This window comes from Lipotes vexillifer, unplaced genomic scaffold, assembly GCF_000442215.2.
Source record: "Lipotes vexillifer unplaced genomic scaffold, Lipotes_vexillifer_v1.1 scaffold749, whole genome shotgun sequence".
Taxonomy (NCBI): domain Eukaryota; kingdom Metazoa; phylum Chordata; class Mammalia; order Artiodactyla; family Lipotidae; genus Lipotes; species Lipotes vexillifer.
The window spans coordinates 951401-975071 of NW_006782834.1; the positions used below are offsets into that span (position 1 = coordinate 951401).

Sequence of the window (23671 nt, forward strand, 5' to 3'; positions counted from 1 at the left end):
TTTCCCTCTCTAAAATAGAGATAATGAAAACACGTACAACTTAGAGTAGTTGTGAGTACTAAGTGAATTAATAATACATGTAAATTAATACTTGTTAGTGAATTTGAGTTAATTCTTGTATATGGTGTGAAGTAAAGTTTGAGATTCATTAGTTTGAATATGGCAATCTAATTGCTCCAGCACTACTTGTTAAAGTTTATCCTTTCCCTATTGAATTGCCTTGGCGTCTGTGTTTTAAATTAATTGACCATATATATGTGAATTTACTTCTGGACTCTCTATTCCGTTCTCGTCATCTATTTGTTTTTTATGCTAATACCGCATCACCATGATTACTGTACCTTTATAATAACTCTTGAAATCAGATAGTATAAGTCTTCTATTTTATTTTTCCTTTTCTAAGTTATTTTGGCTGTTCCAGGTCCTTAAGATTTCTGTATAAATTTTAGCACAAGCTTGTCAATTTTTATAAAAACTACCTGCTGGGATTTGATTGGGATTATAGTGAATCTGTAGGTGAATATGAGGAGAATTAACATCGTAACAGTGTTGAGTCTTATGTTCTATGAACATGCTGTATATCTTCATTTACTTTAGCTCTAAGTTTTCTCAGCAGTGTTGTTGTTTTCTGTTTACAGGTTTTGCACATCTCTTTTTTCATATTAATCTCTAAGTATTGTATAATTTTTGGTGCTACTAAAAATGGTATTTTAAAAATTTCAGTTTTAAAAATGCAGTTTTGGAGGGGGATATATTTGTATCATATCCTGACACCTTGCTAAACTTATTAGGTCTAGTAGATTTTTTTGTAGAATCTGTGGGATTTTCTACATATAAACAATTGTGTTATCTGAGAATAAAGATGGGTTTTTACTCCTCCTTCTAGTCACAATGCCTTTTATGACTTTTTCTTGCCTGATTGCATGGGCTAGGACCATCCATACAAAGTTGAAAAGAAGTGAAAGCAGATATCATTGCCTTGTTCCTGATCTTAGCAGGAATTATTAAATATGTTTTTCATAGATGCCATTTATCAGTCTGAGTATGTTTCTTTTTATTTTTGAAATGAGAGTTTTTTTCTTTTCAAATAGGAATGGCTGTTAGATTTTTTTAAATGCATTTTGTGCCTTTGCTGTGTGTGTGTGTGTGTGTGTGTGTGTGTGTGTGTGTTTATTGTATATACTAGTCTGGATATAGGTGGATTATATAGATTTCTTTTTTTTTACTGTTAAACAACCTTGCATTTCTGGGATAATCACCACTTGATATGATGTATCATCCTTTTGATATGTTACTGGATTCAATTTGCTAAAAATTTTAAAAACATTTCATGTACTGTCTGGTTTTGGTATTAGGGTAATGTTCATCTCAACTTTGTGGAAGAGTTTGGGTAGAATTTGTATTGTTTCTTCCTTAAAGACTAACTGTGGTTGAGAAGTACTGGACTGCATATGATCTCTGTTTCCTTCTATTTCTAAAATTTACTTTTGTTCTTTTCATATAATAGGATGCATACGTTCTTATAAGTAAAGAGCAGTTCCTGTGTCTTATTACTTAATGAATGAAGTTCTTTGGAGGTGGAGTGGGAGAAGTAAATTAGTTTTGCTAGGTACAGCACAGGGTAAGTTGATGTTTGATTTGGATTTTTCAGTGAAGCAGAATTGACTCCAAGGAACGGAGGATCTGTAAGAGAGGGGAAGGCAGTGGTGTGCTACAGTGGTGTGTTGGAGTTGGCTTGTGCTGGTTTGAGATGGCCAGTTGTTCATTTTTAAGGTATTTTGCAAGCCAGTTATTAAATACAACCTATTGAAAATTAAATTATGTAACAATTAAATCATATTAGAAACAAAGATAATACTCAAAACTCATCAATTACTAATTATTTTGCTATTGTGTCTATACTCTTGAGATTATTTACTTCTGAAATACAACCTAATGCTGTGTTTACTGGGTATCCTATTGATAACTTGAAATTTGTTATTCATATGGGAGATTTACAGATAAGCAAATGCTACAAATAGAGCTTAATTTGTTAATTGTGTACTGTTAGGAAATGATGGAGCAAATATTATTAATCCAGATTAAACTTTAATGTTCTGAGTCTGTTGTGAGTAGCACAAAAAAAATTAAGGAAATATTTTTGCAGTATTAGACAACCATTATCAGCAAAGAAATTTCTCATGTTATTGACAAATAAGTAAAGTTCTGATATTTATTGTTTATCTTTTTAATGTAAATGAAATTGTTAACCATAATTCATGTTAGAACTGCATTCATTTGTCATTTGCTACCATACGTTAGTTACAGAAACAAGAATTCAGTAACAGATGAACTAAAACATGGTGTGAGTCAATTGGTTACATGAAATTTACAATAATGAGTTTTGTATATTATATGATTATTCGTGAATTTTGTGAAATTTAGTGAAATTCATAACAAATTGCACACACACACCCCCCACACACATCCTCACACCACACACTCTTCCCCACCAGAGAGCTTATGTGTCATCTGAAATTGAACAATTCCTATAGTTAGTTATATTGGCTGTGTCTTTCTCAGCTTCCCTGTCCAACACTCAGCAGTTGATGGCTACTCTTTAATACTCAAGAGAAGGCTCTAGTTATTGTGAAGTTTCTCTTTGCCCTCTAGCTCTGTTCTCAGACTTTCCCAGGTCCAGCATATGAAGCAGTAATTGTGTGTTGGATAAGACTGAGACTGTAGGACCAGACTGCTTGGGTTAAATACCAGCTCTGCTGCCCACTAGCCATGTAACCAGAGGCAAGTTTGCCTTGCCTCTCCAAAATAGAAATAATTAAAGCACCTACAACTTAGAGTATTTGTGATTACTAAGTGAATTAATATATGTAAAACACTGTGGATGATGTTTTCAGATGGTTGGTGCTCATTGAGTAGTAGCTGTAGCCTGATATTTGTCTCTACGTGGAAATTGCTGAGATGCTCAGCCTTTGGTGGAATAACTATCTGCTTGTCTTAGCACCTGGAGACAACTGTAATTGGCTAGGATTTCCTTAGTCAAGAATTTAGGAATAAACGTAACTCATAATTTAACTCATAACCTTCGACTTTTTCCTTTCTATCATAAGAGATTTTTTTTCAGTAGTAGTTGATTTCTCTAAACACTTGTTTAACATACACTATACTCTGGACTCAGTTTTTGTGCAGGATTCTCAACCTTGGCACTATTGACCTTTTGAGTCATATTTCTTGTGTGAGGGCCTGTCCTGAGTATGATGTTTAGCAGTATCCATGACCTCTACTCGTTAGCAGCATACCCCCCAAGTCGTGACAACCAAAGATATGTCTATACATCGCCACATGTCTCCCGAGGGGCAAAATCACACCTGGTTGAGAACTACTTTTTTAGAGGGGACTTCAGGTGTGTGCTGTGATATGAGACTGTGATTTGTTTTAGTATTTCTTGGAGAGAGCCATGACGGTTTTATTAATCAGTACTTATTTTTCAAGATTACCACTAATTTTATTCAATAGATCTTTCTCATATTTTCACTTTAGCATAGCTGCTTGATTAGTTGCTGCTACTGGGATTGGTCGGTAGGGCAGTTGGTGACTGCTCAAAATGATGGTTTGAAAAAATCTTTTCTTGCCCATGAAGATGCAATGGATTTAGGCATCTAGGGAATTTTTCAATGGATAACAGCACCCAGGTCTAAACTTTTTTGTATGTTATTGCACTTTGTTTTCAAAAAAAGAGATAGGAAGTCACCTGTCTTATGATTCCACTTATGCTGTGTTCAGAGGTGGCTGGGAAAACAAGTATATCCTACCCCCAAAAAGGAAATTTTTGCTTGGAGGTAGTCTGTTGTCCTTAGGCATTCATAAGTAACCTTTAAACAGGATCTTAAAAAGAAAAAGAAAAAGAAATAACAATGCAAGGTATTCTATTTGAATTAAAATTACTGAACAACTTAAGAGTAAATACAGTGAAAAGTGTTATTGGCAGTAAGTTTTTAAACATGCTTTTGAATATGATCTTTATGCTTCAGATATGTGTGTGTTTATGTACATTTTCTGGGAAGAATGTGGTTTTGAATCTGTAAATTAAAAACAGTGTTTTTTAAAAATTTATTTTAATTTTATTTTTGGCTGCATTGGGTCTTTGTTGCTGTGCGCGGGCTTCCTCTAGTTGCGGCGAACGGGGGCTACTCTTTGTTGTGGGTCATGGGCTTCTCATTGTGGTGGCTTCTCTTGTTGGAGAGCACGGGCTCTAGGCACGCAGGCTTCAGTAGTTGTGGCATGCAGGCTCAGTAGTTGTGTCTCACGGGCTCTAGACCGCAGGCTCAGTAGTTGTTGCAGTGGGCTTAGTTGCTCCGCGCATGTGGGATCTTCCCGGACCAGGGCTCGAACCTGTGTCCCCTGCATTGGCAGGTGGAGTCTTAACCACTGCGCCACCAGGGAAGTCCCCAGCTAGTGTTTCTTTTAGTTGTGGTTTGCCTTATCAGAATATTTTTCATAATACCAAATGATTTTTAAAATATCCTATATTTATAGTTTAAATAATACTAAGCAAAACAAGTTAATTTCCTTAACCAGAATATGGAAAAAAATTTAGAAAAATATTGGTGCAACAGATGAATAAACCTTAGATAAATTATATGACAATAGTATACTTCTATAGTGTTAGGCTTATAATAACTAAACAATTAAGCACAAAAATGCTTGAATATACTGCTGTTCATCAAAGAAAATATGGATGTTTAAATGGGCAATGATCTCTTTACAAGACTCATTAATTATATGAATCTAGGTATTCTTAAATTATCTTTCTTACTTGGCAGAATTTTGTTTTTTGTTTTATTAGTCTTTGTATTTTACAGTATGAGCTTGTTATTTATCTTGATATTTTTGTAGATGTCTGTAGGATATAACTTTATCAGCATTGATAATGTGCTAGGTTATTATCTGAATTATGAAAGAAATTATTTTTTAAAATGTGAAAGTTTTGCATATATCTTCAAATATGTCAGGTGCCTTTGAAATTTTTAATTAAAAAAACTCTTTGTAAAATAACGGTGAATGCTACACACCTGTAAGAGTGGCCCAAAATCCAAAACATTGACAACACCAAATGTTGGTGAGGATTTGGAGCAACAGGAACTCTTCATTGCTATTGGGAATGCAAATTGGTACAGCCATTTTGGAAGGAAGGCTATTTGGTAGTTTCTTATAAAACTAAATATATTCTTATCATATGATCCAGTCAGCAGTCATGCTCTTTGGTATTTACCCAAATGAATTGAAAACTTATGTCTACCTAAAAACTCGTACATGTATGTTTATAGTAGCCTTTATTCATGATTGCCAGAACTCGAAAGCAACCAAGATGTCCTTCAGTAGGTGAGTGGATAAATAAACTGTAGCACATCCAGACAATGGAAATATTATTCAGTGCTAAAAAGTGATGAGCTATCAAGCCATGAAAAGACATGAAGGAACCTTAGATGCATATTAATGAGTGAAAGAAGCAAGTCTGAAAAGGCTGCATACTATATGGTTCAACTATAGACATTCTGGAAAAGGCAAAACCATGGAGACAGTAAAATAAAAAGATCATTGGTTGCCAGAGGTTAGAGGAGAGGGAGGGATGAATAAGCAGGGCACAGAGGATTTTTATGGCAGTGAAAGTATTCTCTACTGTGCTACATGGGTAGTTAATTGTCATCATACACATGTCAAATAGCCAGAATGTAACAATGTAAAACAGCTAGAGTGAACCCTGTTGTGAGCTATGAACTTTGGTTGATAACGTGTCAGTGTAGGTTCTTTGATTATAATAACTGTTGGGGGTGGTTGTGCTGTGTGGAAACAGGAAGTAAACGGGAGCTCAGTGCTTTCTGCTCAGTTTTACTGTGAACCTAAAATTGCCCTATAATTAAAGTTTATTAATAATAAAAAAGTTCTATTGTCATATTACAAGAACAATATATTGTCAATATTGAAAAGTTAGAGAATATAACTAAATAAGAAAAATAAAAATCACTAATAATCTTATTATTCTTTTAGACTTTTTCATGCACATTGGTACAGATTTCATATACACATTGTTTTGTTACAAAGATGGGATTATTATATATTAAATCAGTTTTTGTTTTTAGTTAGCAGTACATCTTGAATACTTTCCCACAGATTTAAATCTTCAAAAAAGTAAAAAAATATGAATTAGTGCCCTATCACAAATGGAGAATGGACTGTTCTGATTTTTAAAGGTGCTTTTTGCTAAATATAGATTACCATCTTTCAGGTTGGGCTACAAAAAAACAAACATCCACTCTATACTGATTATAAATGTTATTCTTGAGGATTATTTATTGTAGAATTGTAGATTGACACAAATGTTGGGTATTAGAGAGGATCAAATAATAGAATTCTGGCTAAACCAATTTCCATAGTATTTATATTTTGTGCAGCTTTGAAAAACTCATTATTTGAATACTGTGTGTTTTTTAAAGTAAATCATGGGATTTTAAGGTAGTTATTAAAGGAAACTTATATTAGGCTGTTATCAGTGTAAAAAAGCTATTAGTTTTATTGGAGGCTAGTTCTTAAAAGCAAAGATAACAAACAACAATGTATGTTGGTTAAAGTTAATTTTACTAAGACTGTATAGAATATATGATCTTTTAGTTACTATTATACATCTTTTTGGTCACCATTTTGGAATGACTAGCATCACTTCCTAACCATCAAAGGGAGAGTCCCTTTTCATTTATTCACTTTGGAATTGACTCCTGAGAACATGGAAGTTTATTATTTGGTATATTATAACTTTCCCTGTTCAAAGAGAATCATGAGGAAACTGAACTGTAGAAAAAACTTTTCCCCTGAAACAATTTATTTGTCTAGTTCAGTTTTATGGACTTGGATTGCTGTAGCTCTTTTTAGTCCTGTATTTGATGTATCTATGTATAAAAATTAAATTACGGCGTCTTTCATTAAATATTAGTTTAGAAATTTTATGATATTTTTAATGTAGCCATTAAATAATAGTGTTTTTCATTAAATATGTGTTAATTCGGAAATTTCTGAAGAGAAATTTGCTGGGATAGCCTAATAAATGAAACTTTCTAAAATTATAGCCAACTATCACTAAGTGGGAATTTTAAATTAAACCTTGGGGGCATAAGCTTGGGGTTTTGTTTCATTTCTTCTGTGGAGTAAAATCATGCTTTTAGATGGAATAATCTAAATCTGGATTTCTACCTTACATTTGTTTTCAAAACCTGAAAGAAAGGATTTACAGTATTTTAGAACTAGAATATAGGCTAGTTGCTGACTCTAAAGAATCCTGAATTTAGAGCTAGTCTGCTCTAAGTGTATTCTCTCAATTTCAAAGAAGAGTATGAGTACATATTTTAGAATTGGGTCTTAGGCTAACTGGATCTGTTTACTACACTAGTCATTATGATGGTGCATGCTGAAAAACTTGGGTTAAATGTGATAACAGTCAAATACCGTGCTATATAGTCTTGCTTTTATGATGGGAAGTGATAAGAATATTTTATATTTCATATAAGTACAGGGTTTTAATTGCATTTATAATTTTTTCAGATGATTTATGCATTTTTATTATTCATTTTTATTTTTTAATTTGTAATTTAAGAATGTGACAGCTGAATCAGTAGAGGATATAGGACCTTTTGGAAGTGTGACTAGAAGAAATGCTGTTGAGCAAGAAAGTAAAAGGAAATGAATGAAGGAGGCAACCAGGATTGATAGTATCATGTTTATTATTAGAGTCTGTATGGCTGGCAGTTTTTCATGTTAGGAAAATGTTCTGTAGGAAAGCATAAACAGATTTTTGAACTTTCCATGATCTTTCCTCTGTCCACCTATACAGCACCATCTCTCCATGCCTCCAGTGATATTTTTAGCAACCCTGTGTGTGTGTGTGTGTGTGTATGTGAGAGAGAGAGGATTGGGTGGGGGAGTAGCGAGGGAGGGATCTTCTCTTCAGATGGCCTGGGTCATATAAACTCTGTTAGCATTTATTACTCAATGATAAAGTTGACTTATTACAACTCTTGGGCATTGTTACTAAGAGTTTGCAAAATGCTATGGATTTAATTTGCTAAAGTCAATTTATGCTCTTTTTAGGCTAACATTTATAAATGCCTTGTGGTAAAGCTAGAGATATGGAATCATATTCTGTTTATTTTCCTTTTTTATTCACTTAAGTGGTGTTTTGGATGGGAAAGCAATTTTTCCCAAGTTGTTTTGCTTTACCAAGAGACATGAATGATTAAATTATTTTGTTTCCTAAGAGTCTTTCTGATGATGATATTATGAGTAATTATAGATTAACCAGTATATGTAGTTCACATCATCACAAAGAAAAATTCCCTTATCCTTATTATAGTCTATCCCTCCCTCCACCCCTAACCCCTGGCAACCACTTAACCAGTTTTCTGTTCCCATAGTTTTGATTATTGTGGAATGTCATATAAATGGATTTGTATACTACATAGCTTTTTATAAAAAATTGAAATATAATTGACACATAGCATTGTATTAGTTTTAGGTGTACAATGTTAACGATTTGTTATATGTGTATATTGTGACATGATTGCACTGAGAAAGGTATAGTTAACATCCATCACCATGCAGTTACATTTTTTTGTGTGTGTGATGAGAACTTTTAAGATTTCTCTTAGCAACTTTCAAATATATAGTATTGTTAACTGTAGTTACTGTGTTATACATTACATCCCCAGGACTTACTTGTTTTGTAACTGGGAGTTTCTACCTTTTGACTCCACCCATTTTGCCTATGCCTCCACCCCTACTTCTGGCAGCCACCAATCTGTTCTCCATATCTATGACTATTTTTATTTTGGATTCCACATACAGGTGAGAGCATACAGTATTTGTCTTTCTCTGTCTGACTTACTTAGCATAATGTCTTCAAGGTCCATTTGCAAATGATAGGATTTCTTTATTTTTTTATGGCTGAATAATATTTCATTGTGTGTTTTGTGTGTGTGTGTATCACATATTCTTTATTCATTTATCTATTGTTGGACACATAAGTTGTTGCTGTGTCTTGGCTGTTGTAAATAATGCTGCAGTGAACATGGGTGCAGATATCTTTTCTAGATAGTGATTTTGTTTTTTTGGGATAAATACCCAGAAGTGGAGTTGCTAGATTGAATGGTAGTTACATTTTTAATTTTTTGAGGAACCTCCTTACTGTTTTCCATAGTGGCTGCACCAGTTTACACTCCTACTGACAGTACACAAGGGTTCCCTTTTCTCTACATCCTCACCATTTATCTCTTGTCATTTTGATAATGCCTGTTTTAACAGGTGTGAGTTGATAACCCATTGTGGGTTTGATTTGCATTTCCCTGATGGTTAGTGATGTTGAGCCCCTTTTAATGTATCTGTTGGCCATCTATATCTCTCTTTGGAAAAATGTCTGTTCAGATGCTTTGCCCATTATTTAATTGGATTTTTTTTTTTTTTTTTTGCTATTGAGTTGTGTGAGTTCTTTATCTATTTTGAATATTAACCCCTCATTAGATACATGATTTGCAAATATTTTCTCCCATTCTGTGGGTTGCCTTTTCATTTTGTTGCTGGTTTCCTTTACCGAGCAGAAGTGTTTTAGTTTGATATAGTCCAATATGTTTATTTTTGCTTTTGTAGCCTTTACTTTTGTGTCAAATCCAAAAAATCATTACTGAGACCAATGTGAAGGAGCTGACCCCCTATGTTTTCTTCTAGTTTTATGGTTTCAGGTCTACATTCAAATCTTTAATTAATTTTGAGTTGGTTTTCGTTAATTGTGTAAGATAGGGGTCCAGTTGCTTTTTTTGCATGTGGCTGTTCAGTTTTCTCAACATTGTTTATTGAAGAGACTGTCCTTTCTCATTGTATATTCTTGGCTCCTTTGTTATAAATTAACTGATCATACATTTGTGGGTTTATTTTGGGGCTTTCTACTTGGTTCCATTAATCTATGTGTCTGTTTTTATGCCCAAAACATGCTATATTGACTACTGTAGCTTTGTAATATACTGTGAAATCAGGAAGTGATTTCACAGTGATGCCTCCAGCTTTGTTCTTTCTCCAGATTTCTTTGGCTCTTCTGATCTTTTGTGGTTCCATGTACATTTTAGGATTATTTGTTCTATTTCTGTGAAAAATGGCATTGGAATTTTGATAGGGATTGCATTGAATTCTTCTAGTCCATGAGGATGGGGATGTCTTTCTGTCTTTTTGTGTCTTTGTTTTCTTTCATCAGTGTCTTACAGTTTGCAGGGTACAGGTCTTTTATGATGGTTAAATTTATTTCTAAGTATTTTATTGTTTTTGATGCAAATGTTAATGGGATTGTTTCCCTGATTTCCCTGATAGCTTGCTATTAGTGTATAGAAACACAACAGATTTTTATGTATTGATTTCGTATCTGGTAACTTTACTGAATTCATTTATTCTAATGTCTTTTGGGTTTTCTACATATAATATGTCATCTGCAAACAGTTTTACTTCCTTTCTGATTTGGATCCCTTTTTATTTCATTTTCTTACCTAATTGCTCTGGCTAGGACTTCCAGTACCATGTTGAATGAAAGTGGCAAGAGTGGGCATCCTTGCCTTGTTCCTGACCTCAGAGGAAAAGCTTTCAGATTTTCACCTTTGAGTATGGGTGTCTGTTGTGAGCTTGTCATACGTGGCCTTTATTATGTTGAAGTTTTCTGTATATAGCATTTTAAGTATGGCGTCTTTAATTTAGCATAATGCATTTGACATTCATCCATGTTGTGTGTGTCAGTAATTCAGTCATTTTTATTGCTGAGTAGTATTTCAGTGTATGGCTATTCCACAGTTTATTCATAAGTTGAAGGATATTTGTATTGTTTCCAGTTTGCAGTGACTATAAATAAACTTGCTGAAAACATTTATGTATGGGTTTTTGTATGAACATAAGTTTTAATTTTGCTTAGGTAAATACCTAGGAATGAGATTGCTGGGTTCTATAAGTGTATGTTTAATTTTATGAGGAATTATAAAACTGTTTTCTGAAGTTACAGTACCATTGTACTTTCCCATTGGTAAAATATGAGGTTGTGAGTGTGTGTGTATTTATGTACAAATATGTATATATTTGTAAGCATACACACAAGGATATGGGGTGTGTGTGTGTGTGTGTGTGTGTGTGTGTGTGTGTGTGTGTGTGTGTGTGTGTGCACATGTGTGTGTTTTCCTTGTCAGTCCTATTGTAAGTTTTCAATGTAATCATTCTAATAGCTGTGTAGTGATATCTCATTGTGATTTTAAGTTGCATTTCCCTAATGCCTAATGTTGACCATCTTTTCATGTGCTTATTTTCTATCTGTGTATCTTCTTTGGTGAAGTATCTGTTAAAATCTTTTGCCACTTTTTAAAAATTAGGCTTTGTTATGATTTTGTTTTGAGAATTCTTTATATATTCCAGAGTGCATTTTCATATAAGTGTTTTGCATGTATTTATTCTCAATCTCTGGGCATGTCTTTTCATTCATCTTTCAAGAGTAGATGTTTTAAATTTTCAAGGAATCTAGTTTATCAGTATTTTTCTTTTATGGATCATGCTTTTGTGTTTTATTTATTTATTTTTATTTATTTATTTTTTTTTGCGGTACGCGGGCCTCTCACTGCTGTGGCCTCTCCCGTTGTGGAGCACAGGCTCTGGACGCGCAGGCTCAGCGGCCATGGCTCACGGGCCCAGCCGCTCCACGGCATGTGGGATCTTCCCGGACCGGGGCACGAACCCGTGTCCCCTGCATCGGCAGGCGGACTCTCAACCACTGCACCACCAGGGAAGCCCTTTTGTGTTTTATTGAAGAAATATTTACCTAATCCACGTTCACAAAGATTTTTCTCTTATGTTTTCTTTTATAAGTTTTATAGGTTTTGCTTTTGCACGTAAGCTTATGATCCTTGCAAGTTAATTTTGTGTATGGTGCAAGGTGTGGATTGATGCTTATTTCTTTATTTTTGCATATGGATGTCCAGTTGTTCCAGCACCATTTGTTGAAAAATCTATCCTTTCTCTATTGAATTACCTTTGTACCTTCATGGAAAATCTATTGACTGTATATACGTGGGTCTATTTCTAGTTTCTCAGTTATATTTCTTTCAATTATATGTGTCTGTCTTTTCATTAGTACCAAACTCTCTGGATTATCATTGCTTTCTAGTAAGGCTTGACATCAGATAGTGGGCACATCCAAGTTTATATTTCTTTCTCAAAAGTGTTTTGGCTCTTCTAGGTCCTTCCACATAAATTTTAGAATCAGCTTGTTGATTTTTAGGTTGGGAAATATTCTAAAAAAGAGATGGAAGATGACTTAAACCATGAAGGATGGATAGGAATTTGACATCATTGAAACAGATGAGAATGTATATACCAGAGGAAGTAGAAAACACAGGCTACACGAAAAAAATGGAAAGGTAGAGATTTGGGGAAGAAGTCATAGTCCTGAGAAAATTGATGTTGAAATTTTTAATCTAGTCTAATTACCTCCCGTTTTCTGTAAGATAGATAGATTGTGTTCACTGTTTTTAGGTAAGTGGGAGGCATTAAATACAAGAAACATTAAAGCATAGTCGTTGTTAGATAGAGACTAAGACCTAATTTGGAATGATAGGACATTATGATAGAATCATAAGCTTTGGTTGTCTAAATTGATTGCTAGTGAAATAAAATGAAACTTGTCCAATAATAGCATTATTTTGGAACTTTGAAGTGCTTGGTAGATTTGTAATTCCAGGTCTTCATTTTTCCTTTTAGTATTTATTTATGTTTTATGTTGCTGCTGCTCTTGTTTTCTGGTATCCCACATATGGGAAAAAAATTTCTAGATATGCAGAAAAGGAGTTACATTCTTATTCTTTCTGCCTTTTTTCTCCCTCATGATAGTACTTTAACTGACAAGTTAGACTAACCCTAACACTTCCCCTTTTACAGAGTCAGAAGTTATCTTTCTGGATTACTCTAAAGTTTTCTTCGGATTACCTTTATAAAGGAGTATAACAATCATTACAGTTATCTCATTTTCATTTGGCGGATTTATTGTTATATATGCCTATGCAGTGGCAATTACCTGATAAAGGGAAAAAAAGTAGTAACAAGAAGAAATGCCAAATTCTTCGTAGAAGTATTTGAAAGTAGAATATTTTATAACTTTATTTTTCAAGTAGTGCCATTAGAATGATGTAAGCTACCTGAGGGCAATGATGCTGTTCATCTTGTTCACTGTCAGAGTCTTAGTGCTTGGTATAATACATTATAATTAGTACTCCTGCAGTAAATGTTTGAATAAATGTTAAACTGATCAGAAACATGAAATTCCAGAAGTCTGAAGGTTATTTTTTCCATAATGATGGGTGGCTTTACCATTGTAAAACACGGATTTTATTTTGCTTTGTTTTTGTTTAGAATGGTGACAGATTGGGAGATATCATGAAAACTTTGAATGGATTCTTTCTGAACGTTTGCATTATCGTCATCTACGGACTTGAGTTGAATATGTCATTGAAGACAAATGCCATCCAGAGGCCCTTGGTATAGAAGAGGAGTGGAAATGTGGATGAAATTGTTATTTATTTCAGGGTGTCTTCTCAGCTCTTGTGATTGCCATCAATCTTTATCAGTATATTCTACTATATGCAGTGTGATTTGCTAGGTGCTGTTTTTTAGTATCAGCTCTTGAGCTCATTTAGGGAAGGTATAGATTTTGTATGACAGTTGTAATGATTAATACTTGTGTATAGCTAAAAATAGATATTGATGAGGAAATAGAAACTTCAGAAATGCTGTAGTGCAAGGGTTAGTTTGCCTTATTAAAAAAGGTAAACTTAGACATATTTTCTCAGAAGGGAAAATGGTCTTAATGATTAAGAGCAGTTGGGAAGGATGGATGTTAGTCAAGGTGGGTATTCAATAAATAACAAACAATGTGTTCATAACCTTTGGAAATAAATGCTAATAGAAGACAGATTTATCTGAGAATATGTAAAGTGTAATAAGTCACTACATCTTGCTCCAAAGTGGAAGCAGAAATATCTAATGTAGGCTTAATTTTGTCTTCTTTCAACTTTGGGAACTCTGCATCTCTGCCTAAGATTGCTTTGTAAACTACTGTTGAGACAATCACTTAATATTTCTATGGATATAAGTGCACGTCTACTGGCTTGTACTTTAGGTTTGGATTCATTGAGTTAGAAGTCTCTGGTTCGTTATGAAGCACTATTCGGTGGTTGTAGCATTCTCTTTCTTATTCTAAGTTCTAAATGAAATAGTATTAATTGTGCTGAACTATAGACTGAGATAAAATGATCTTAAATTTAGATAAGGTGGTGGGAGGAAAGCTGTGGTTTAACACCATAAGGACTTAACATCTTTATATGTACTATAGAGCCCGCTGTTTTTTTAATAAGATGCTTCAGATGACCAAAATTAGCAGAAGTTTAGTTCTGGCCTTTAACAGTTTGCTCAGATTTGGCTCAGATTATTATTATTCGGGGATGGGGCAGGGAGGAGTTATTTTGCATTATTTTCCTAGCCCCAGATATAAAACCTGAGATTTGGGAATCCTTGGCAATAGTGTATTTGGGAGTAACTCATATATATATATATATATATATATATATATATATATATATATATATATATATATATATAGTAACATGCTATTCACTGAACACGATGCTATGTAGGTATCTTGTATTTTATTTACAGTTTTGGAAACTCCAAGGTAAATTTTTTTAAGGCAAAGTAGCCCTAGTGTTACATACAGTGATGCTTTGCAGCTAAAAAAAGATTGGAATACATTTTCCATGAAGTCAGTATTTTACAGGTTTATGTGAAGTGTTTGCTTAATTATACAGAAGACTGAGAATTAAATTAACAAAAATCTTCACTATATGTAGTAATTAATCATCCTTCAGTTACAGAGATTAAGACTTGTTTACTTTCAGGATAGTTCATAGAAACTAAGAAGTAGGAGATAATCAGGTTGTTTTTCCAGGACTGACGGTTGCTCTCAGAAATTTTGCCCTAGAATCTGAGGGGGCTGCGTTGGTGATAAAATGAGATTCAAGGAATGGAGTAGAGAGGATGGTAGGTTCAAAGAAGCTTATGTAGTTAGTATTTGGGGAGCTATGTGGAGTATTTTTCATAGTGTCAAAATGGGGTTTGAAGACTGGAAGTTAAAAAGGCTGTGTTGTGAAGGGGCTTTTAGTTTACTTTGTTATGTGATTAGGATCCCCAATATAAATTAGGTTGATATAATGGGAGGATCCTTTGTGTATAGCAGAAACTGATGTAAGATATTGCAGAAATTAGAAACTCTTGGAAAAAACAATTAAAAAACCTGCCTCTTCATCAATTTGATAAAGAAGATAGGAGAAGGAAATTAGCTGCTAGGCTTTACAAAATAAAACATTTCTCTTTCTTGGATGAAAAGTGTCAATCCAATATTTAAGCCTTGGACTGACCTATATCTTAGACTGTTGAGAAAGTACATTAACAGTGTAAATTACATTTGAATTATTATTTTATATATTTATTTTGAAATAGGTTTTTATGGTATGTCTCCAGGATGGAAGGTTGATGCTGAGGAACTGAGAGGGAAGATAAAGCTGAATAGGAGTATTCAATAATACCAGTTTCCTAAATTTGAGCTAAGTTTTTAGTAGCATGCTTGAAAACCTGATGTTTGGGACAGTAGTGATCACCAGATCTATAGAATCTACTAAATTACTTAGTTAATGCAAATGAAAAATGTTTTAACTTCAGTTAGATTATCCAAATTTAGTTTCATTTTGGAGGATTAAGTGACTTGTATTTTTATTGACTTCCTAATAAATCCAAAGGAGACCTTTGACCCCTAATATAGCAGTATTAATATTACTTTGGGTTTTACATATTATAGACACTGGTAAACATTTTATTGATATGTTTTGCAGGAACAGATTTTATAAATTTTATTGGACTTACAAAGATGAAGACTTATGAAAAATTAAAAAAAAAGAAATATAGTCCTTATATAGTAGCTGTTTTAGAGATTGGCATTAGTGGGCCAGAAGAGATGATGATTATTAATCTCCTATCTAGATTTTGTAAATATTTAGGGAAATTGAACGTGTGGATTAATGACCATTTCATGAGATTAATTTTTAGAACAGCATTGACTGTTAATTGGGAAAGGTGAGAGGAAGATGGTAGTTTTTAGGATTATAAAGCATATATGATCATTCCACAAATACATATTCAGTGCCTACTATGTGGTAGGAACGTATAGAGTTATAAAAAGGATATGCCTCCACACAGAAACAACTTATTGTCTCCTTAAATAACACACCATCTAGTGGGAGCCATGATTAAAACTGCCAAATTAAGTTGACCTATGCACTATATTTTATAAAAGTGATTTAAAATTAATGAAACATAGTTTTTGCAAATGTCACAGTCTTAGTTTTTTATCCATTCTCATTGTAGATGATGGATTTTAGCATGTCTTTGGATCTGAATCTGTTTGATTTGGTTTTGCTTAACTTGTGTTTTTGTAGAATCTTATATTAGTGTGCAGGAGTACCCACAGAGACACATGTTCCTTATGGTGCATAGTAGAAATTCTGAAAACCTTGTTACCTAAAAATTTTATATTCAGAAATAATTTACATAGGCCAAAAGTGGTAAAAATCAAGTTTTTCCTGAGGAAAATGATCATACTCTTTGTGCTGTGTGAAGATCCGGGACATTTATGGAAAATAAAATATGTTTCAGTATCACCCAGTTGTGTGATAAGGTTAGAGCAGAAGAGCTTAACCTGGAAATTTGGAAGCTAATTACTGTTAACAGATGAAAAAATCTGGAAAACTTTCTCTGCCCCTTTTAGTAAATAGGAAGGAATGACTGTTTTTCCTTCCGCAATATGAGGACAAATTATGGTGTGGGAAATTTTGATTGTATTCTTCTCTAGCTTTGATTCCTTGATACGTGATAGAATACTTCCTATTTTTCTTTGTTCTCTTTATGTAACAAATTTCAGACCATCTGAAAGGAACTCTTACATTGAGATAGAACTTCTAAACTACTTAGAAACACTCCCAGTTTTAGGCAGTTGGTTTTTGTGTGTATGTATGTCTCTGTGTTAAAATATGAGCAAAGAACCAACTATAAATACTATGAGGATATTTACTGATAACATGCAGGAGTTTAATTAGGTTCAGGATTTTGTAATTTGCTATTCTTGTTAGATCTGAACGGGATTTCATTTTCTGCCAATTACCGAGCAGTAACTCTTGTATTAGACCTCTTGAATGATTACTTTTATGGCCATTTGTCATCTGATTCATACACTGCATTCTTGAGGAGTTTATGTCTAGCTGGTCATCACTGATGATTGTTCAGTGATTATTTTGGCAGTTAACTGAAGAAAACTGTATAATATTAGTTTCAATTAGGGTGGCCATGTAACTCATTATCCAAATTGGACACTTTGGGGAGTGAAGAAGTGTTATCAGTAATTACCTATAAGAATAACAGATATAAACCAAGACTGGTCCATGCAAACCAAGATACATGATAATCTTTTTTTTTTCATGATAATCTTAATTAGATGCTTTTGATTGCAAGTAACAAAACATAAACTAGTAGTTTAAATAAGTAAAATAGATTGACTTGTGTATCCAAAAAGGCCAGTATTTGAGAGTGCTACAGGTGTGGTTTGGTGAGGACTCTGGCTTTGTTTCTCTATTTTCTCATCTTTGACTGCTACAGCTGGCTTTCCTTATAGTTGGATGATTGCCAACAATCATGGGGCTGTATTCTTTTTCATTTATGACCAGCAGGAGAGAGAAGCCTGCTTCTCCCTTAAACATAAAATGAGTCTTAAGCCTAGTGATTATTAAATATTTCTGAACTAATCTCTGTGACAAGGGGAATGTCATGTGCTAATTGTCTTAGACATGGAATATCTGAATATCATCGAGACAAGGAGGATAGGATTACTCTGATTCTGCCAGTCAGAGTCCATTCAGGAAACTTGCATAGGGTCAGTCTGTCTTGGGAAGCAAGGCAGCTAAATGAAGGGGAAAGGGTGCAATGGATGTTTGGGAAGCAACCACCATGTTTTCTGTGAAGTCCAGTGTCCCTGCTTCTTTGAATTTTTCCTGAGGCATCTGTTACTGAGTACCTGCAATAGCCTAGCATACTTTAGATGTGTTTTCCTTCTAGTGAGAATTTAGTAGTAGCCTGGCAAGGGGGGAGAAGAAGAAAACTTACCATCTCATTTTTCTTTCTCTCTTTTTTTTCTATTAGATTATAATTGTTGATTTTTTTTTTTTTCCCTTACAGACTAATAGGGATGCCAAAGGAAAAATATGACCCTCCAGATCCTCGCAGAATTTATACCATCATGTCAGCAGAGGAGGTAGCCAATGGGAAAAAATCTCACTGGGCAGAATTAGAAATCTCGGGTGAGTAGAATCTGAAACATTTAATCTGGGCTATAATAGCAATGATGAACAAGAGTTGAGTGTTATACTTATTAAATGAATTAATTGAGAAAATACAAGATGCTGAGGCACTAGTGTTTAACTTATTGATTTATCTGTGACTAAATATCTTTGTTCCCATTCTTTCTTTTGAGATTAATACTATGGGCCACAGTTGGCATCTAAAATTGAAGGCATTGGGAGTTCAATTTCTAAGTAAAACTAGGTTCTTTGATATAATAGATTTTGTTTTGGCTATTGCAGAGTAATCATTTTTGCAAATTGATATCTTTGCCGTCCTCCTATTATCCCATTGTTGGTAGAATGGGAAACCTAGAAGCTATCTGTTTATTCTATAAATTACATGTTTAGGAGTTGTTAAAATAGAATCTGATTCCTAAACACTCATAACCAGTCTAATAGTGAGAAAAACATCAGGCAAACCGAAGGACATTCCACAAAATTCCTAGCTAGTAATCCTCAAAATTGTCAAGGTCATGAAAAACAAGGAAAGACTGTGAAACTGTCACAGATGAGAGAAGACTAAGGAGACATGATGACTAAATGCAAAAAATATGATCTTCCAGATCCTCGAACAAAAAGGTGTAAAAACTGGTGAAATTCAAATAAAGTCTATAAATTAGTTATCTTCGAACAAAAAGGTGTAAAAACTGGTGAAAATCAAATAAAGTCTATAAATTAGTTAATATTGACACTACGTACCAATCTTGGTTTCCTAGTTTTGACAAATGTACCATGGTAATATAAGATGCTGGTACTAGGGGCAACTGGATGAGGGGGGATATAGGAACTGTATTATCTTGGTAGCTTTTCTGTAAATTAAAATTATCACAAACTTAAAAGTTTATTAAAAATAAAATATAAGTACAGTTTTTCTTTTATGAATTGATACAATACAGATTATACTTAGAATGTAATTTTTTCCCCAGTAGACTTTCATTTGGAAGAGTTAAACGCATATTATGGTGTCAATAGCAAGAAATACCTGTATCTTTAGCTAAAAGCTGGTGGTTAGGTGATTGATAATTAAAAAAAAAAAATGAATATGAGCAAATCCTATTAGGTTAACCCAGGGTTTCTCAACTTGGCACTATTGACACTTAGGGCTGGACAGTTCTTTGTGGTTGGGAGTGGTTCTGTGCATGTCGGATGTTTAGCAGCATTCCTGGCCTCTACCCACTAGATGCCAGTAGCACCCCTCTACTTTTGACAACCAAAAATGTCTCCAGATTGCTAAAGTCCTTTGGGGAGCAGTATTGCCCCTGGTTGAGAACCATTCGGTTAAACCCTGGGTAAAACTAAAATAAGTTTCTTTTTTACTAGAGCCTCTTTTCACTTGAAAACTTTGTTTCCTATTAAAATGCAAAATCCTCATTGGCACTTTAAGCCCGATTATAGACAGCATGAAGGAACCTGTGAACCCTGAACAGAAGATCTAAGTTCGGGTCTACTGCGTGATAGCCATATGAAAAATAACATTTCCCTATTGAGACTTTTTGCCATCTCTACCTTCCACTGCTCTTTTAATCAATATCTGTTAGCATTTTACTTTGGTAAAGTTTTCAAAGTCTCTTCATATAAGTTTATTGTTAAGATAACATCACATTTTACAGAAGCTGAAGCTATGTGATTTGTTTAGGCTTATATGGCTAATAAATGGTAAAAATCAGGACTGTGAACCAAGTCTTCTTTTTCCAGTTCTACCATAGCTGTCAGATGCTGACTGATAGGTAAAGCTTAATGAGTGACTATTTCCTTGAGTATGTTGCACTTAAATGCAAAATCTTAAACCAGAGTTATTAATGTATAATTGAAATATGAGAAGCTGGGGAAGATGTCTCCTTTGGGAGTAAAATGGTTTTCCTGGTGGCTAATCTAAGGTTGGTTCTAAATCATAGCAATTACTCCTGTCTGTTTAAAGTTTGTAGACTAATTCAGGCCCTAGATATAGATAAACCTTGCACTATTAATTTTCACGAAGTATGTGAGAAGTGCTTTTGTGAGGATCATAACTTAGAGAAAAAAAATTCAGGACTGTTCTACTGCAAAAGCTCAATTCAGCCCCATGCTTTCTCCTTGAGACCATGTGATCACCCTGACTCCAAGGGTCTCCTCATTATGCCACATCTTATTTAATACATGGAAGATTCATGGGAAAGAATGGTTGTCAGGGAAAAGTGGCATGAAATTAAAGAAGGACCAGGTGTGTTTGGAAGCAATCAAGTAGCATTAAATACAAAATTAAAATGCCAGAGTCACAATATCTGTATGTATTTGTGGGCTCTTCTCCCACAGTCCTTGTAGTTCAGTCTTTGTCTTGGGCCTAGAAGTTTAATGCATCAATATTTTGCCTTTTAGGTAGAGTGCGGAGCTTAAGTACATCACTTTGGTCATTGACACACTTGACAGCACTGCACCTAAATGACAATTACCTTAGTCGCATTCCACCTGATATTGCCAAGCTTCATAATCTGGTTTACCTGGATCTGTCATCCAATAAACTCAGAAGTTTACCAGCAGAACTAGGAAACATGGTGTCTCTCAGGTGAGGAAATATAAATGTGACTCACTGTATAAAATTCTAAATTTACCAAATAAGAATATTATGGGAGGTTATTCATCTTACAGTAGGATTTCCATATATGTGTGAAGGTTAAATGATATAAATTGTCTAAGCAGAGTGCTTGAGTTGGGCTCCATTGAACGCTTGTTTTCCTTTCTTCCTTTAAATTTGGAGGTTTCTGGCTAGAAATGTGCTTGTATTACCAATTTCTTTTGACAGACTTGAGGTGGGATAGGGCTAAAATACCTAAGTCTCGCTTTACACTCAAGTGACAAATCTCATCAGAATTAATTGGGGCTAGACTAGTCTAGACTAATGAGAAATAATTGGGAAAATGATTTGCTTATAAGTAAAGGTTTTAGAAACATCTATTTTATAAGGCAAGTTATGCTTATATATTACAACTCCTTAAGGAAATCTTAAAACCTGATAATAAATGGATTTATTTCTAGTCTTTCAGGATTCTTTAAGAAATTTCTTCATAGGAGAAAATTGTATAGGAATCTTGAGACCTTGTATAAATGTTCCCAATGAAAACAAGGATTGCTTTTCTACCTTATCTGCTGAATAGTAATGTTAAAAAGTTGCCATCACATGTTTAAAATTAAATATTTAATATCATTTAAAAATCTTGTACTTTGCCATCCCCTTACTGTGTGTTTTTGTTGTTTTTTATACTTTTTAGTCATTTATTTTATACCTTTTGGTCATTAATTAATTACAAGTGCTGTTTATTTTTTCTGTAGTCTGCCCAAAATTTCACAATCATAAATCAGATCTTACCTGTGCTATCCTATTTATACTATCCAATGCTTTATTTTTAATGTTTATATTCTGTGTCAAATGATTGTTGTATCTTGAAGTGATAATAGTTGTATTGTTATAAAAAAATTGATACAGGGAATTGGCTACTATAGTTAAATTCTGAAGTTTATTTTAAAAAGATTACTTTTTTCTATGAATGAGACTAGGTTCAAGGATATCTGCTGTCTTTGGGTACATAAAATATGTGTCACTCTGATTTGCAACTGAGAGGCATTTTGGGTGAGGGAGAAAAGAGAACATATTTAGCCTGAGAATGACATACAGTTCCTATACCTTTAACTTTAATCTGTGCTAGAGAATGAGTAAATCATAGAAACACTGTTAATAATTGTGACAGTTACAACATTTTTGGATGAATGTAGAGAAATATACCCTGAATGTAGACATCACTCATATTAAGTTAGAAGGCAGGTTAAGAACAACGACTATAGATATTAATAAAATTTGATATATTAAACTAAAACAGTTTTTGTGTTTTTTTTTTTTTTTTTAAAAAAACAGGGAATTGCTTTTAAATAACAATCTGTTACGGGTTTTGCCTTATGAACTTGGTCGGCTCTTCCAGCTACAAACTCTAGGTTTGAAAGGTGAGTGATTTTTTAAAAATGATAGCATTAGCACTCAGGATTGAGGTTTTCTTAGCCTTTTAAAGACCATTTTGGTTACAATTAGGCCAGGTTTTAGTATAATTTTGAGAATGTAACTATACATTACTCTTGAAAGAAAAGTGGTTCTTCTCTATCAAATTGAACTTCACGATTTCAACAAGCTGCCATCATTTTAACAAACTTGTATGGGGGAAATTTCGGGTTTTTTTGTTTTGTTTTGTTTTTATATTTTACTGAAATTTCTTAGAGGAGATAGTTTAAATTAACACTTAGCACTGTAGTTTTTTTCCCTTTAAAAAAAAAATTGAAAACAGTGATGTAACATAATAAATTTTAACCTCAGCCAGAATGTCTGGTTTTGATAGAGTAGATAGCATTGGCATATTAGGTTTATAAGAGGGAAAACATTACAGTAAAAATGAGCTATGTCTAATAAGTGTAGTTATTGTAAATAGTGTATTAATCCAAAATGCATGTTCCTCTGATGATATCATCTCAGTTTGGAATGAAAGTCATACTCAAATCACATAAATACTGAGATTTGTATATTTTTCTCTTATAGCATAGCATAAGAAGAAGGGTTTGTTTTGAATGCAGAGGACTAAATACAGATTTACTCTATTGGTTAAACATTTTCTGTGCTAATGAGGAGTGAACATTAAAGCCTTATAAAGTATACACTTTCATATGTTTTATTTTCCTTCTTCAAAGACTACTGAGTCTCATGAACGTGTTCTTTTTGCATTTGCTTAAATCATATAGTGGAGCATTAAGAGAGAAGCTTGAATAAGAGTGGTAAGATTGCTGACATTATTTGTTGAAATGACAAAAGTGGTGTTAGGCTTCCTTATACAGTTAACCCTTCGTAAGTTGGATAATTATATGAATGGTCTGACTCTTGTGATTTTAGGTTCTTTGTAGGAATTTACTGATTCTTTTTATCATGTATGAATTAGACATATGGGGAATACTTTTTATCTGAAGTATTTTCTTGAGGATTAACCCAAGGCATTTGAAATTTAACTGTTGGGACATTTCACCTTATTCTCTGTGTGCTAAATCTTATTCTTGTAAATGTAGCTGAAACAGCCATCCAGCTAGAGTTGGAATGGGGGCAGGTCTGTTCG

At 33.7% G+C, this 23671-nt stretch overlaps 1 protein-coding gene across 1 annotated transcript in view; it reads left to right on the forward strand.

The window, feature by feature from the left end:
* Nucleotides 1–23671, forward strand: part of CNOT6L (CCR4-NOT transcription complex subunit 6 like) — a 119886-nt gene that overhangs the window by 29647 nt on the left and 66568 nt on the right. The window contains exons 2-4 of the mRNA XM_007455410.1: nucleotides 18388–18509; nucleotides 20907–21093; nucleotides 22438–22523. Of these exons, the coding sequence (XP_007455472.1) occupies nucleotides 18388–18509; nucleotides 20907–21093; nucleotides 22438–22523 (395 nt within the window). The remainder of the gene's footprint in view (nucleotides 1–18387; nucleotides 18510–20906; nucleotides 21094–22437; nucleotides 22524–23671) is intronic.